A 14,695-nucleotide genomic window follows, 5' to 3' on the forward strand; every position below is an offset into this window, starting at 1 on the left:
AGGAGCTTATGGCGGCTCCAGCGGCAGTCCAGGCTGCAGTGGTGGGCTCAGCAGTGGAGGCGGAGGCTCTGGTAAGTCGCCTTACTTTTATACGCAGGGGGTGGGGGGTGGGCGGCGTTAGGATTTTACAGGCCTCCATGAAGTGAGCTCGGGGAACAACGGGGGAGCTGGCAGATGTCCATTGTTCCCAAAGTCCGCTAAATCGGGGTCCATAAAATCGGGGAGTTACTGTACTTAAACACAATGCAAATGCCTACCTAACGAAGCCCATAGGTCACGCGTGCGGCTCTGAAGTAAAATCAATGCATTCATATGACTCTCTCTCTCCCCCCTTCTTTGCTGTCACTCCTGTCGCTGGTTTTCTTTCTGCTACTGAACCTTAAGCTAGGTGTAACCAATGGTACCGCATTTTTGTCTTGCTACCTAGTAGAGTCTTAAGTGAGCATTGGTGATTCTTAGATGAGCATGAGTGCTGCAGCATTTCTGCCATCTTTTTCCCCAACATTTTGTTACCCCGAATCATCCTCTTGCAATCAGTTGGGTTATTGAGAATATTGAGGGATGGCAGGGTAGCTGTTTTCATTAGGAGTCTTTGTGCTGGTTTGAGTAGTTTATTCAAATGCCCTGTTTGCTGCTTTCCTGATTTTTAACCCCCATCTTCATTTAATTTTGTGCTGCACTCAGGCTAAAATGCTTCTGAATCAGTTACGAGTTAGCAGCTTTTCCAGTCAACTACAACAGACTGTTTACCAAAGTGGTTTCTTCATGTGAAGGTGGTGACTGGATCTGGAAGGACAGGAAAAGGCCTATTAAAGCCTGGTAAAGATCGGATCCAGAACAGCAGAAACTAGTATCTTCACAGCACCATCTAGATGGACCTTGTCAACATCAGAAACAAGGTAGCAGTTCTTCTGCCTTGTAGAGGACAGAGCCAGTTGTATGGCAGGGACGCAGTGTCTCCACGCTCAATATTCACATGAACAGAGCAAAACAAAACATACCTTGAAAGAGATTATCTAATACCAGAGCAGGCACATCCCTAATCTTCTAGATGGAGTCTTACCACTACTAGCAGCTTTGCCACTGTGAAAGCCACTAACAACAAGCAGTCCTGTGGCACCTTAGAAGCTAACAAATTAGGTCATGTTTATTAGATCATTTATTAGGTCTGTGAAAGCCAGACTCTTTTAGCTTCACCATCTCTATAAAGCTGCAAAAATCAAAAAGAATCTTTTGTTCTCTAGCTAAAGCCCAGCAAAGATCTGGCCTTTTACCACCTATGCTTAACTCTTCCCTGGCTCTAGTGAAGGTCTGAGCAACAGACTAGCAATATTCCACATGATTCGATCTGTGCATAGAAGATTGACAGAGCTGACAAACCTAGGCTAGCAACGTAAACTGATAGGCTTGGAAGAAGTCAATTAGACTTGTGTTCCAAAGTAGCCAAGATGGTCTCTTGCCATCCTACTTTCACATATAGAAACATCTCTTCTTGCTTCCTGTTGGAACTGCGTTATGAGATTATTTAGTTTGCTGAATGCCTGAGTCCCTAGAATGACTACTGAAGAACTGTGAAGAGCTGTTACCTATTGCCTTTATTCCTAAACACTGGCCCAGGGTCCAGGTGTGGGAATATACTCCCTCTCATCATCCCTGAGGATGGACAAATTTACTGCATAATTTCTCCCATCGGAGCTGTCTTATATGAGCAAGATGGATTAATCTATACCTCAAGTCTCCTGATAATTCACTTAACTGTATTAAAATGAGAGTACTGAGTTTTTACAGCCATTTATCTATATGCATTTACTGGCACATTGTGAAAGAAGCCATTGATCCACCTATCTTAGGAACAGGTGGGGAGCCCACCAAATGCATACAGCAAACAGGAAGCTAAAGTATTTTCTGCTCACTTTCTTTCCAGTTCAATCACACCTGGAAGACACAGGTAGCTATAGAAAGCAAACCCATTTGAGAGGGAGGTACAGTTTTTAAGATGATGTCCCCCTTTGTTGCAAAAGACAAGAAGAAGGGAAGGGAAATATCGTAAGTTCCCGTTCTGATCCGACAGAGTTGACTGGTAACTGTAGCAGTCATTGTCTGGGTGAGAAAACCTTTTTCCCTTTGTTGTCTTCAAACCCTTATTTGCCTCAGAAGAGCTGCCTTACCAGCTCCCTAGAGCAGTGGTTCTCATGTGTGGTCTGGGGACCACTTTGCCTGTGGATGGTGGGCTCAGACTTCTCCTCTCGCCCATGAGGTTGGCACGCCAGCACTAGCTTCCTGCTGTGGGAGTTGTGGGGAGCCCAGACCCTCACAGGCTGGATCCAGTTCATGGGAGAAAAGTGGCTCTGCATGTTCCCACTCCCTTTCCCACTGGCTGAGGGAATGGCAGTGCAGGAAACCACTCCCAGGAGGTTTTCCCCACTGCATCTATTGGTCAGAATCGTAGCCAATGGGAGTAGCGGGTGGCATGGAGCCAGGTAAATGTACCACCATCTTCCTGACCTTCACCCCCAAACCGTCTCACCCGACTCCACCTTTAGGCTGCAGGGCCCAATTCCCCACTGCCCCGCCCAGCAGGCCAGACCCCACCCCACCTTTGGGCTGAAGGGCCCAGCTCCATACCACCCTGCCCCTGCAGCCCAGCCCCTGCCTTGCCTGTGGGCTGAAGAGATCAGCCCCATGCTCCCAGCAGTGCAGCTTCACTCCACCACTGCAGCCCAGCCCAGCCCAGCCCCTCTGCTACCCGGCTGGGTTTGCACATCCCCACTGGCTCTGCTTGCAGGGGAGAGGCACCTGCTGAGCTGTGCACCCCTAGGGTGTGGGAGGAGGCACGGTGGGACTGAGCTCGTAGCACAGAAAAAGCAGCTCATGCGCCGTTCCTGGCGTTTATGCCGGGGGGCTGCCAACTCCTGCCCTAGGGTAAGGGAACTCCTCTCTCTAAACATCCAGCTGGCCTGCCCCTCCCCACTTCTAAATAAAGACTGAAGAGTCATCACCTGCTTAACTGCTACTGACTTCTCTATATGAATCCATTGCCTTTAAATGTCACTCATTCAGCTTTCTGATTTATGACCTGGTGTGGATTTTTAATACAATGCCCATGTTCTAACTATTAAATGCTTTTTAATGTAAAAAAAAAAAAAAAAAAAAAAAAATTTACGTGCTGCCCCTAGGATCTGACTATTCAATATTGACCCCTGCACAGCACAAGGTACAGGCCTCCAAACCACTCAAATAGCAATTGTATCCGAAACTACTGAAGCATGAGAATCTCAGGGTCTCTTCTTTCATCTTGCGTGCCAGCTCACTCAGCGATGTGGTACTGTATAAGCTTTGTCTCTCTTCCTGCTAGGTTAGGGGCTGTGCCCACTGATTCCTAAATGAGTCATATCTAGAACTCCTGCCTGGCAGCAAGAGAAACTGACCTTACCACACTCCTTTCTTTGCATGAGCTGAGCACCTCCCACCATAGCATTCCCATCTCAGCACCTAAGCTTCCATTCTTCCAGGGGTTCCCAACATGAGACCAGCTGGATATCTAGGGATAGCTGTGTAACAGTTAAATGACCTCTGGTGCCAATGAAGAGTTCTTAGTGGTTTATCAAGACAGAGCATGTGCAAGAATACCACGCACTTTGCAGAGCTCAGATGGTAATGTCCAACATATTCTCACAGGTCAGCCCAGAAATAAGCAAGCTAATATCAGAAACGAGAGGAAAAAGAAAAAACAAGCCTAGCACAACACTTGTGCTGTTGCAAGCAGAACACAATACCTCAGAAAGAAACAGGAGAGATCTTTTCAGAAGAGAGTGGCAGCATTTCACCACTTCCCTTGCAGGGTTGGGCAATCACAGAAGGAGACAGAATTTCACAATTACTGAACTTATCTGTGTTGGTTATCTGAGGCCAGACAACAGGGCAGAGGGGTAATTCTCAAGTGTCAGCCAGGAAGAAAGAATCAAGGGCTAGCTGACTCATTGGCTGATTTCGATGCCAGCCTGACTCAGGAACCAGACACCATCTCACAACCAATGCCATAACAAGGGTGACTCAGCAGGTCAGAAAGCTGATCAATATTTCCTTTCCAAATCAGTATATCTATTGAAGAAAATATTGAAATATACTTCCAACCCTGTCTCTTGATTCCTGTCATGCACGAGTGCTGATTCAAAGCAAAATTATATTTTCACTATTGTCCACCCTTCAAAAATTCAAACAAACATTCTATTTACTCCAGAGTGGCTGTCCAACACAGCATTTTTGCAAGTTTGTTTGGATTTGGATTTAGATGCCAAGAAAACGTATGGGGTCAACTGAAATTTTATTTCTATAAATATTTCTAGCGGTGGAGAAATCTAAAAAGCAATAGAAATCATGAATGTGTTGGAAGAACAAGCCGCCTCCCACTCTTTATGGGACTTGAATGTTTCCCAATTTACCCATCTATAAGGGAATGCAATGCTGAGTTCATTTATGAACTTTTAGGTTCCTGATTACCCGATCTGCTACAAATATGAAGGGCGTGCATTTGAGGTAACTTACCATCGGATTGGAGTCTGCAATCAGGTCACGTAAGGAATCCAGAAATCCCTGATCCTCCACCATTTGGGCATTGATGTCATGCAGCTTTGCCACACAGACTGCTGCTGTCTTCCGCACATAAGGATCTTCATCCTTCAGACACTTCCGGAGAGGCTCACACAAATACTCTGTGATTTTATCTACACGGATGCATCCCATTGTACGGACTGCTAGGGCACGGATGAGTGGATTTGGATCTTCACAATCCTGCAGGGCGGAAGTAACAGCAATAAGTGGGTTTGTAACACAAACTACTGATATTTTTCACCATATTTGCAAAAGCTGGGATCACTATGTTCTGATTTTTCCCTTCCTAGATAACGGGCCTTCCAACTAGCGAAAGACAAATTTCTGGTCCAGGGCAAAGGCCAGGAAAGCATACCGATTCTGAAAACATTCAGTACTGGTAATCAACTGTTCCCACCTCTGGCAGCTTGCCAATGATGAAATCATATTCTCAATGTCATTTGTTTTTCCTCATCCGGAACTTAAGCTGATATAACCTGAGCAACTTACCTAGAACATTAAGCTAGAGAGGAATGGTTTTCCCATGGGAAAACTAGGAATTCCACATCCTATATGTTGAGCTAACGCAAAGCTAGCATAGACATGCCTGGGCCCTTTCACCCAGAAAGCAAAATCAAAGTTTATGTGCATTTATTCAGGGCCTTTCACCTTTAATGGCACAGGAGCTTCCGAGAATACCCTCAGACTTAGCAGGTACATCGCTACTTGGAAAAACTCAAAATAACAGGCTAAGACCAGACCGAATAATTGGGTAGGACAGAAATAATAAATGTGATACATAACCACAAAAGGTCATGCTAACAAACTAACATATACGACAAGAAGTTGAGATTAAGGATATCCTGACCTAAGGAAAAACAGACTTCACCATTAGTAAGGTGAGGAAATACAGATTAGGAGAAAGGAAACATTCCTAACTGATTATGTGTCAAATATAACCACGTCAGTGTAACACATTATAAAAGTGGCACTGCAGCCTAGGGGCACTACGAGAAGATGATATAGTTTTTGGGAGGTGAGAGAATGATGGCCACTGGTGCTGGTGATGAAGAAGATGACGGCTAACATTTTGGGCTGTTCTGGAAGGAATGGTGAGAGTATATGGAAATACCGAAGTACGTTACCTATCTTGTGGAGCTGGGGTACGTGTGACTGTGCTAAATTTATTAATAAACTGTATTTGTAAACATACAAGACCTCCTATGGTGCAACTGTTGCAACTATGCACAGCCGGGTTTCCAAACACAGAATAATATAAATACTGGTCTTGATCTGGGACATATGATCTATCAACTTTAAAGGTGGTAACTGGAAATTCATAAGTAATCTATACAATTAAACACAATCTACAGATGAGGCAACACTGTGGGTGTGCGAATGGGATGCAGAACTGGACATAGTAGGTCTCATAGTTCAAGACCAAAATAATTTTAATGCCCAATTTTACAAGTTTAGATTCTGTTTCTGCTAAATGCCAGCACATTGTTAACTGTGTAAATTAATTGTATCCACAGTACTTCTAAATTAAGCAGACAAAAGAACTGAGCAGGAAAGCCCCTTAAAAGCATGCTTACTTTCTTTTATTTAATTTCCTATGATTAAAACAAACACCGACAAGGGACTGATTTTCAGATGTACAGTAAGGTCGCAGAGTACACGAGGGTTCCATTCCACACACCTTCGCGCAAACCCGGATTTCGTGTAAGTGGGGGTCCAGCTTTTTCTCCAGCAGAACACATGTTCTGCAGCTGGGGAAGCAGCAGAAAGGTAAGTCCTGGGCTGGGGGTGGTAGTTGAGGAGGGTTGAGCCTGGAGGTGGGTTGGGGCTATGGGAGGTGGGCAGGGGGCTAAGCCTGGGATGGATTAGAGCTGGGGGGTGGGCGGGGGGGGAGTTGAGCGTGGGTGGTGAGCTAGACAGAGTGCGGACAGGGAGTTGAGCCAGAACCAGAGCCATGCCTGGGTGGTGAGCTGACAAGGGGGGTTGCACTGGAGCTGCGTGGGGCAGGCGAGCAGCTTGTGAGCCGGCAAGAGGGTTGTGCCGGAGCCGTGCAGGGCGGGCTTGAACCAGAGTCATTTGCTGGTGGTTTAAACCCGGCCGGGGTGTGGGGTGGGTCAGACACATGAGAGCAGGGTCACCTACTCTGAGTTCGTGTACTCTGAGACCTTACTGTATAATTGGAAGTGATTCTCTGACAGAAAAGTTCAACTCCTTGAAGTCAGGAACCCTAACAAATGCTGACCTAGTCTGAACTGTACCAACATCACTCACTCTCATCAAAATCCAACTCTCACAATATATTAGCGGGGAAGTTTAAAGTAGGCATTTTCTACTAGTGGAAATAGTCAAAAATTGCTACATCACTCACTAATTTGTCCTAACAGAAGTGTGTGAAAGGTATAATGGGTAATTACATTCTGCACCATGAGCCTACTGATACAGGTAGCTGACACATTCACAGCTGGCTTTGGAAAGCAGATGATCCTTCTGAACTAGGTTCCCTTCCCTTAGCAGCAAGCTCACCCCCTCCTGCCACACCAAAAGCTCATGTGCATATATTCTGACTTATTTACTGGTACTATTTGGATGCTGGTGATTCTACTCAATTCTATTTAGAGCAGTAAGTCACGGTACACCTAAGAAATAAATTCTTCTAGTCAAATTTGTTAGAAAGATGTAGGTATAGAAGACACAGTAAAAATGTGAAATAATGAACACTTCAAAAAAGATGGACCCAGTTCTGCTGTTTATCCTGATGACACAAGAATAAGGGGAAAAAAAAAATCCGTGAAACTGAAAGGCGGGCAATTTAAAACTGATCAAATAATGCACAGACAGCCTGGGGAATTTATCACCAAAAGATACTGCAACTAAGATGTTAGTGGGATACAAAAAAAAAAGACTAGATATTTCTACAGATAACCAGAAAGCCCAGAGTAATCATGAAGGTTAAAACATGAACAAGAGCTCTGGAAGGAACATAAATCTTTCTGCCACAGGACCAAAGCCACCCTTTAACTGACAGGGACCAGTAAAAACTTTCCCCGGGGACAGCTTCTCTCAGAATCACCTACAGCCAGGCTTACGCACTTTCCTCTGAAGCACTGGACACCTGTCACTGTTGGATATAGGATGCTATACAAAAGGGACCTCAGGTCTGAAACAGCATTGCAATTCTCAATTCCCTGTACCCGCACCCCCAAATCTAGAGTCCCACAGCAACCCACAGACCTGCAGTCTAGAACAAGCATATGCCAAACAAAGCACATTGACATGACCTGTATGAGGCAGTTTTCTGATGAGCCATGGGCCAAGTTACCTTCACAAAGCTGTTGACTGCCATAATGGCCATATCTGGCTGACTCTTGGCATAGTTCATTAGGTACAGATATACCAGCTTCTTCAGCTCCAGGTTGTCGGTCTGCATGCAGTTTACCACATCTGGAAAGAGTGAGCTGGATAAAAGGAAAGCAGAGAAAAGAAATCTGATGAGCTGGTGTACAAAGTGCAAATGACCTGTCTGACTGCATGATGGCAGCATTCACTGAGGCTAGGAAAAGCCTGGAGTTCTGATGCTGCAGCTCTATCATATGCTCAAATCAGAGGGCACTTTCCTCCCCAAACACTGCTAGCAGTGAGTTATATGACAGTTTAATCATTTTATCGCCTCTGGGGTTTTAACATGACCCCATGCATGGAGTTGGCAAAAACAAAAACACTCAGAGAACATAATATATGATTGGCCATGTCTACGCTAGCCAAAAGCTTCGAAATGGCCATGCAAATGGCCATTTTGAAGTTTACTAATGAAGCGCTGAAATACATATTCAGCACCTCATCAGCATGCAGGCAGGCGCGGCACTTCGAAATTGATGCGGCTCGCCGCCACGCGGCTCCTCCAGACGGGGCTCCTTTTCAAAAGGACCCCAGCTACTTCGAAGTCCCCTTATTCCTATCTGCTCACAGGAATAAGGGGACTTTGAAGTAGCCAGGGTCCTTTCAAAAAGGAGCCCCATCTGGACGAGCCGCGCGGCGGTGAGACGCATCAATTTCGAAGTGCCGCGGCCGCCTGCATGCTAATGAGGCGCTGAATATGTATTTCAACGCTTCATTAGTAAACTTCAAAATGGCCATTTGCATGGCAATTTCCAAGTTTTTGGCTAGTGTAGACACAGCCATTGTGAAATTGACTGAACAACGTTAATATCAAATCTAATTCTGGGGTTAACCTGAAAAAACAGAGCAACGCTTCACAATGTTTAGTGGGGAACAAAAGACTTGATTTAGACTGGAACTGTAAACCAAATTTCAGCCCACTATAATCTAAAACAATTAAAAGATTAAACCACAGCTCACGCAGATGCCAAGAAAGCATCTGCGAGTAGCATTTCAGAAGAGGGCTATACTGAATTTCTACATCTCTCAGGTGATTAGATCTCAAAGCTAATGGGGTCATGGGCCTCGGGCTACTTGAAAAAAGCTGCCCTTTCAGCTCATCTTCAGCTTTGTCCTGCAGCATAGTCATAATGCTAATTTGCAACTTTATATTCATCTTCCTGGCAACACACCATGAACCCAGGATTATGATAGCTTTACCCAGGATCCAGCAAGCTGCTGCTGGGACAACACAAGAATACTTACAACCTTTTGCCTTTTGTATAAACCTTCCTCTTTAGCATGTTTGATGCCATGTCAAAGGCCTGGTTTGATGGCTGTTAGTTCAAATCAAAGCTTTGTCTGATAAAGAATGGAATACGCTCATCTAAACCAGGGGTGCGGAGCCTTTTTTGGGTTGGAGACCAATGAGCCACACGTAGATCAGTCAAAGATCACCTCCAGGTGTGGAGTCTGGGTAGGAGAGAGTGTGCAGGAGCAGGGAGGGCATGGGGTGATTTGGGCAGGAGGCAGGTACAAGAACAGGCTGAGGGTGGGAGGCTGGGCAGGAGGGGGTTGCAGAAGCAGGGTGGGACAGTCTGGGTAGGAGAAAGGGTGCAAGAGTCGGGCAAGGAGTCTGAGCGACGGAGGGGAGCACTTACCTTTGTGCACTCCACCACCATTGCCACTCCCTCCACAGCTGGAGGAACAGCACCATAGAGAAAAGTGCCCCAGAGAGGTTTCTCTCCTGCTGCTCCCATGTGCGCATGCACCCCACACCCTGCCCCGCCTCCTCCCCAGGCTGTTCTGGTTGCCTGGAACTCCAACTAATCAGAGCAGGCAGCTGGATGCTGGGAAGGAGAGTCCCGAGCCTTGGGAGCTGGATCCATATTCTGTGCGTTAATTTATTGTCCACGTAAGCCAGAAGAATTGGGTGATCGTAAAAAAAAAAAAAAAGTACTCGAAAGCTTATTCAGAACCACCACCACCACCTTCCAGCAACCTAACAAAGCCCTTGATCACAACCTGCAATGCCTCTACTCTTCCAGCTCCGGAGCTCCCCAAAGAGATTGCGCACTTGTTCCCAGTTGAGGACAGTATTATGATTGGCAAATATGCCGTAGAAATTAAGAGCAGACCAACTGGATAGGGAATTTGACTGGGACTCAGAAGTCCAGGGATCTATTCCTGGCTCCACCACCGGCGTGCTGAGTAATGCTGAGCAAGTCAGGGTCACCACTGTGTCGTGATTTCCCCAGATGCAAAATGGGCACGATTCTGCCCTCCTTCATACAGTGTGTGGAGACCTACTGGGGAAGGGTGCTTTGTAGGAACACAATAAATGTCACTTGTAACTGGGTCTGAATTGGTGAGAAAGTTCCCAGAAGTTCAGAACCCCTTCAGCCTCCCAAATTGTGTGAACTTGCATGTGCTGTAAGTGTGTCAGGACAGAGTGTCTCCCTCACAGGGAGAGACAATGCTGGAGACCATACCGGAGAGGGAGAAAGCCTTTACCTGACATCCTTCCCCACAGTCATGGCAGCAATAACCTTTTTCACAGCTTCTTTCCTCTTCTCTTTCTTCTCATTGTTGAGTTCAGCCTTTAGTTCAAAGATCTCTCCTGCAAAGAGACAAAACAATCTGAATTTCATGAAACCAGGGATCAACCTCTTGGGTTACCTGGAAAATAGTTTGTGTTCCCTTGCTGCTTCCGTTATCTGTGGACTATGGAATGGATTCATGGTACTCTAGAAATGCTGTGGGGGACACAGCCTCAAAGAAAAATGCTAATAAAAACCTCAATGTATATTAGAATCTCACCACTTTCCTGGGCATTAAACCATATCACTATATTAACTGCTGAGAAAGAGCACAAAGAAGCTATCATATAACAAAGATCAAACAGACTGAGGGTACACAGAAAGACAAACCTGGATGAGAACATGGCTTAATTTAAATAAGACTTCTACTCATACCTTCCTGCCTTCACGTTTGTCCACGGGAGGGTAATAATTTTGGATGGGGGGGCTACTTCAAGAATTTGGAATGCAATCAGGGGCCACTCTAACAGGGTGGTCAAGCCATGAGACTGCAAGTGACAAGAGTCCCTTTGGGATGTAAAGTTTTGTTAACTTCCATCATGCCAGACTGCAAGTGGAGGAAAGGACAGTAATTACACAAACTGCAAGCATCATATGACAAGGGATTTCAAAACTATAAGGAACACATAGAGGAAACTGATTTGTTAGCATCAAACACTCACTGCTCTTGTTTAAAATCCATTAATGCAATATGGGCCAATGAAACCTTGTTGGCTTTTCATACCAACTCATTTAAAAGACTGCAGTCAATATCCTTAAAGATGCTGAACTCCAAATGGCATTTTTAGGACAGCCTAGCAGGCAGACATGCCTGGAAGAAAGTCAAAATCAGCCTAGCAGACTGAGAGAGACAATTCTAAATGAGAGCATGCCAGAGAGGCCCACTGAGTTGATATGCAGCACCAGCATTTTCATTGCGGCTGCTTCACTGTCTGTGGAATGTGCACTTCTGTTACCTGAGAAAGGTTATGGCAAGCTTATAACCATCCCATTGAGATCCATCTGCTGAATCTGCAGATAGAGCTGACATTTGAGGGCTGAGCTACGTGTTGATACTCAAGAAAGTTATCCCAAATTAACTTCTAAAGTGGATTAACCATATTAAATCTACGTGTGGATGCTCTTACTCAGAATTAAAGTGGCCTTAGTTCAGTTTAGATGGATGTACCATGAAGAAAGCTAACATCAAAATAAGACCACTTATCTGCTCAGGGATTTACTGCAGTTTAATGAAACCAGTTTAAATTCTCACCTTTCATTAATCTGCATTAAGTTTCCTGAGTGTCCCTGTGCAGACAGGCTCTTAAATGCGAATTCCTTTTGTTTCCATAGATACTCACACTGAAGCATAAGGAGAACACAAATGACAATGTTGACCATTCCACAGAAACATCCAGACTTTCGCACACCGTGGAAGGTGCAAGAGATGCAACTGACATTCTGTCCCAACCCAGATACTGATCTCCAGTCACAACAAACTGCAGGGTCAGTTCAGCAGCACTAACATCAACAGAAAAGGCAGAGTGTGCAGGGCTTAGACTTAATGCTCCATATTTACTGCTAGTCCACTAGACCAGTTGACTCTACAGTACTGGCCTAAAGGAATGCCTCCGAAATGTGCATCATAGCTACTTTATGGTCTTGATCCAAGATAGCTCAGAAATGCCATCCCTTTTCAATGAGGTGTTATGGATGAATTAAGTCCGGGGAGAATCATATACAGCACAGGGGTAAAGTGTTTGTGGTAGGGATGGATTAGATATTGGGTTCTTCTTGTAAATTTCACCATGGCTTTTGAAAAGGCAGCAACAGATGACCAATAACTTATTAGAAAAAAAGCCTGCTGTAAGCTTATAAGAAGCCTTCCAAATGGTTACAAATGTGCATGTATGAAAGAATAGGCTCTTCAGACCTATTCTTCTCTACCAGCCACAACTGTTCGTGGTCCTGAACCCTTAAATTCAACCCCAAACAAGTCACTGTACATTTCAAATCTTCAAGTTTTGCTCCCCTGATACTCTAGAAAATCAGGAGAGCTAGGAAAGGTAACTTGGGCCACCAAGTCTGCATACTGCAATAATACTATTCAACACCTCAGTCCGGCCTTTGGACACCACCAGAGGAAAGGGGTTAGAGTGGGGGGAGAGGGATTCAGTGATTGTTTCATGGCCTATTTTTGAATAACTTCTCCCTGAATGACACAGAAATGAGGACAAAGTAATAGGACAGAACAAATTCTTCCAAGTTGAGTTAACTAAAACAGCCATGGTAAAATTAGAGCCACTCAACATCTCCAGGAATCTCCAAAATTTTGGAGGCGTTTAAAGCTAACCTTTTTTATTGGTTGTGAAATACTTGGAGTCTGTCATGGTTCCACTTCCTTAGCACACCTGCAAGAACAATGAATATTTAAATAGGCATTGCAGCTTCTGTTGACCCACTATTGAAACCATATATGCAAGAAAAACAACGGGCTACAGCAAGGAGATATACCTACCTATCTCAGAGGCAGAAGGGACCTTCAGAGGTCATTGAGTCCAGTCACCTGCTGTCTCAGCAGGACCAAGCACCCCACCACCGCCTGAGTGTTTTTTGTTGTTGTTGGTTTCTTTGTAACATATTTGCCCCAGATCCCTAGATGGCCCCTCCAAGGATTGAACTCACAACCCTGGGTTTAGCAAACCACTCAGATCACTGAGCTATCCCTTCCCCCTACAACATTTCACAACCTTTATGTCATATCAATTAGTGATGTGACTTAGCAAATACTTTCTTTTTTTTTTTTTTAAATAAAGTAAATTCCAAGTAAATTGCAACTGAAATTTGGTGGCAAAAGAGCTATTTGTTTTAGATAGGGTAGGAAAGGGGTTCACCAATCCTCCCTCTCCAGATAATTCATCCTCTTCCCTCCCACCCACCCCTGCCATTCCCTACACACACCCTGCAAAAGAGACCTTATATTCAAGAAGGGTGTGTCTGCACGGGCACAAATCTTCAAAACAGCCATGCTAATGGCCGTTTCGAAGATTACCAATGAGGTGCTGAACTAAATATTCAGTGCCTCATTAGCATTAGGGCGCTTCAAAAGCGCGCGGCTACACGGGGGTCCTTTTCGACCTGCACTGGAATAAGGGGATTTCGAAAGGCGCGCCCGTATAGCCTCGCCGAGCCTCGTGCTTTCGAAGCGCCGCAGCTGGAAGCCTCCTAATGCTAATGAGGCGCTGAATATTCAATTCAACGCCTGATTAGTAATCTTCAAAATATGGCTATTTTGAAGATTTGTGCCCATGTAGACACAGAGGAAGTGTTTGTTTATGGAAACAGATTCATGTTTCAGAACAGCACATTTCAGACAATGGAGGGACATATAAGGAAAGGGTTGTCTCCCCCTGCTGATGCACTTTGGGGTTAGATCACAGACTCTGAAACACACCGATCCCCACGCACACCATAAAACCATTTGTCTCCTCAAAATTTCTATAGGTTCGGATTACATGAGAAAGGTTGGGGGAGCGGTCCCTGCTATTTGCAGGATAAAAAGTAGGGCCTGACACAAAAAGTTTGCTAACACATTGGCTAGAACATTCTGAATCTAAACTCCTGAAGCTCATGAGTTTGTAGCAACCTCCTCTCTTGGAAAGCTATGGAGATTGCTGCCCAATCTCATTTCGTAATTAAAAATGCAGCCTATTTGCAGCTGCAATGTTATTGCTATCATACAGCTTAGCCTAGTTTGAAAGAGCACTTTGTGTTACATTTACAAATGTATCAGCCACAACATCATTTTTATGAACATTAATGTAGCTCTAACTACACTTTAGTATTCTTATGCACATGATCGTTTATGGCCATACACTGCACTGATTCAGTCTCCTAGTCTTATAATGCACAATATTTGGTTATTTAAAGAAAGGCCAGAAATCTAATAATGCACATTTAACTAACTGTGCAATGCTTCACAGAAGAAAAAAATTCCTTCCTAAATTTCTCAGGTGACCTTTATGCCCTAAAGCCTGAGATTCCATTGGCCTTTATTATTTTAGCTTACATTGCTAAAAATGTTACTAGCAGTCATAAAATTACTCACCTGATTTATATCTAGTCACAGTAGG

General features: G+C 44.7%; 1 protein-coding gene across 3 annotated transcripts in view; it reads right to left on the reverse strand.

Moving 5' to 3' along the window:
* Positions 1 to 14,695, reverse strand: part of AP2B1 (adaptor related protein complex 2 subunit beta 1) — a 104,621-nt gene that overhangs the window by 88,388 nt on the left and 1,538 nt on the right. For 2 of the 3 annotated variants that reach the window (XM_075013920.1, XM_075013918.1), the window contains exons 2-5: positions 12,916 to 12,973; positions 10,498 to 10,603; positions 7,928 to 8,063; positions 4,546 to 4,791 (exon numbers count right to left, since the gene is read on the reverse strand). In XM_075013920.1, coding sequence (XP_074870021.1) covers positions 4,546 to 4,791; positions 7,928 to 8,063; positions 10,498 to 10,603; positions 12,916 to 12,952 — 525 coding nt within the window. In that variant the 5' untranslated portion in view covers positions 12,953 to 12,973. Of the gene's footprint in view, positions 1 to 4,545; positions 4,792 to 7,927; positions 8,064 to 10,497; positions 10,604 to 12,915; positions 12,974 to 13,080; positions 13,160 to 14,695 lie in introns of those variants that run through there. The other variant, XM_075013919.1, reaches the window with a different exon arrangement.

Source organism: Carettochelys insculpta, chromosome 19, assembly GCF_033958435.1.
Source record: "Carettochelys insculpta isolate YL-2023 chromosome 19, ASM3395843v1, whole genome shotgun sequence".
In the NCBI taxonomy this organism is placed as follows: Eukaryota; Metazoa; Chordata; order Testudines; family Carettochelyidae; genus Carettochelys; species Carettochelys insculpta.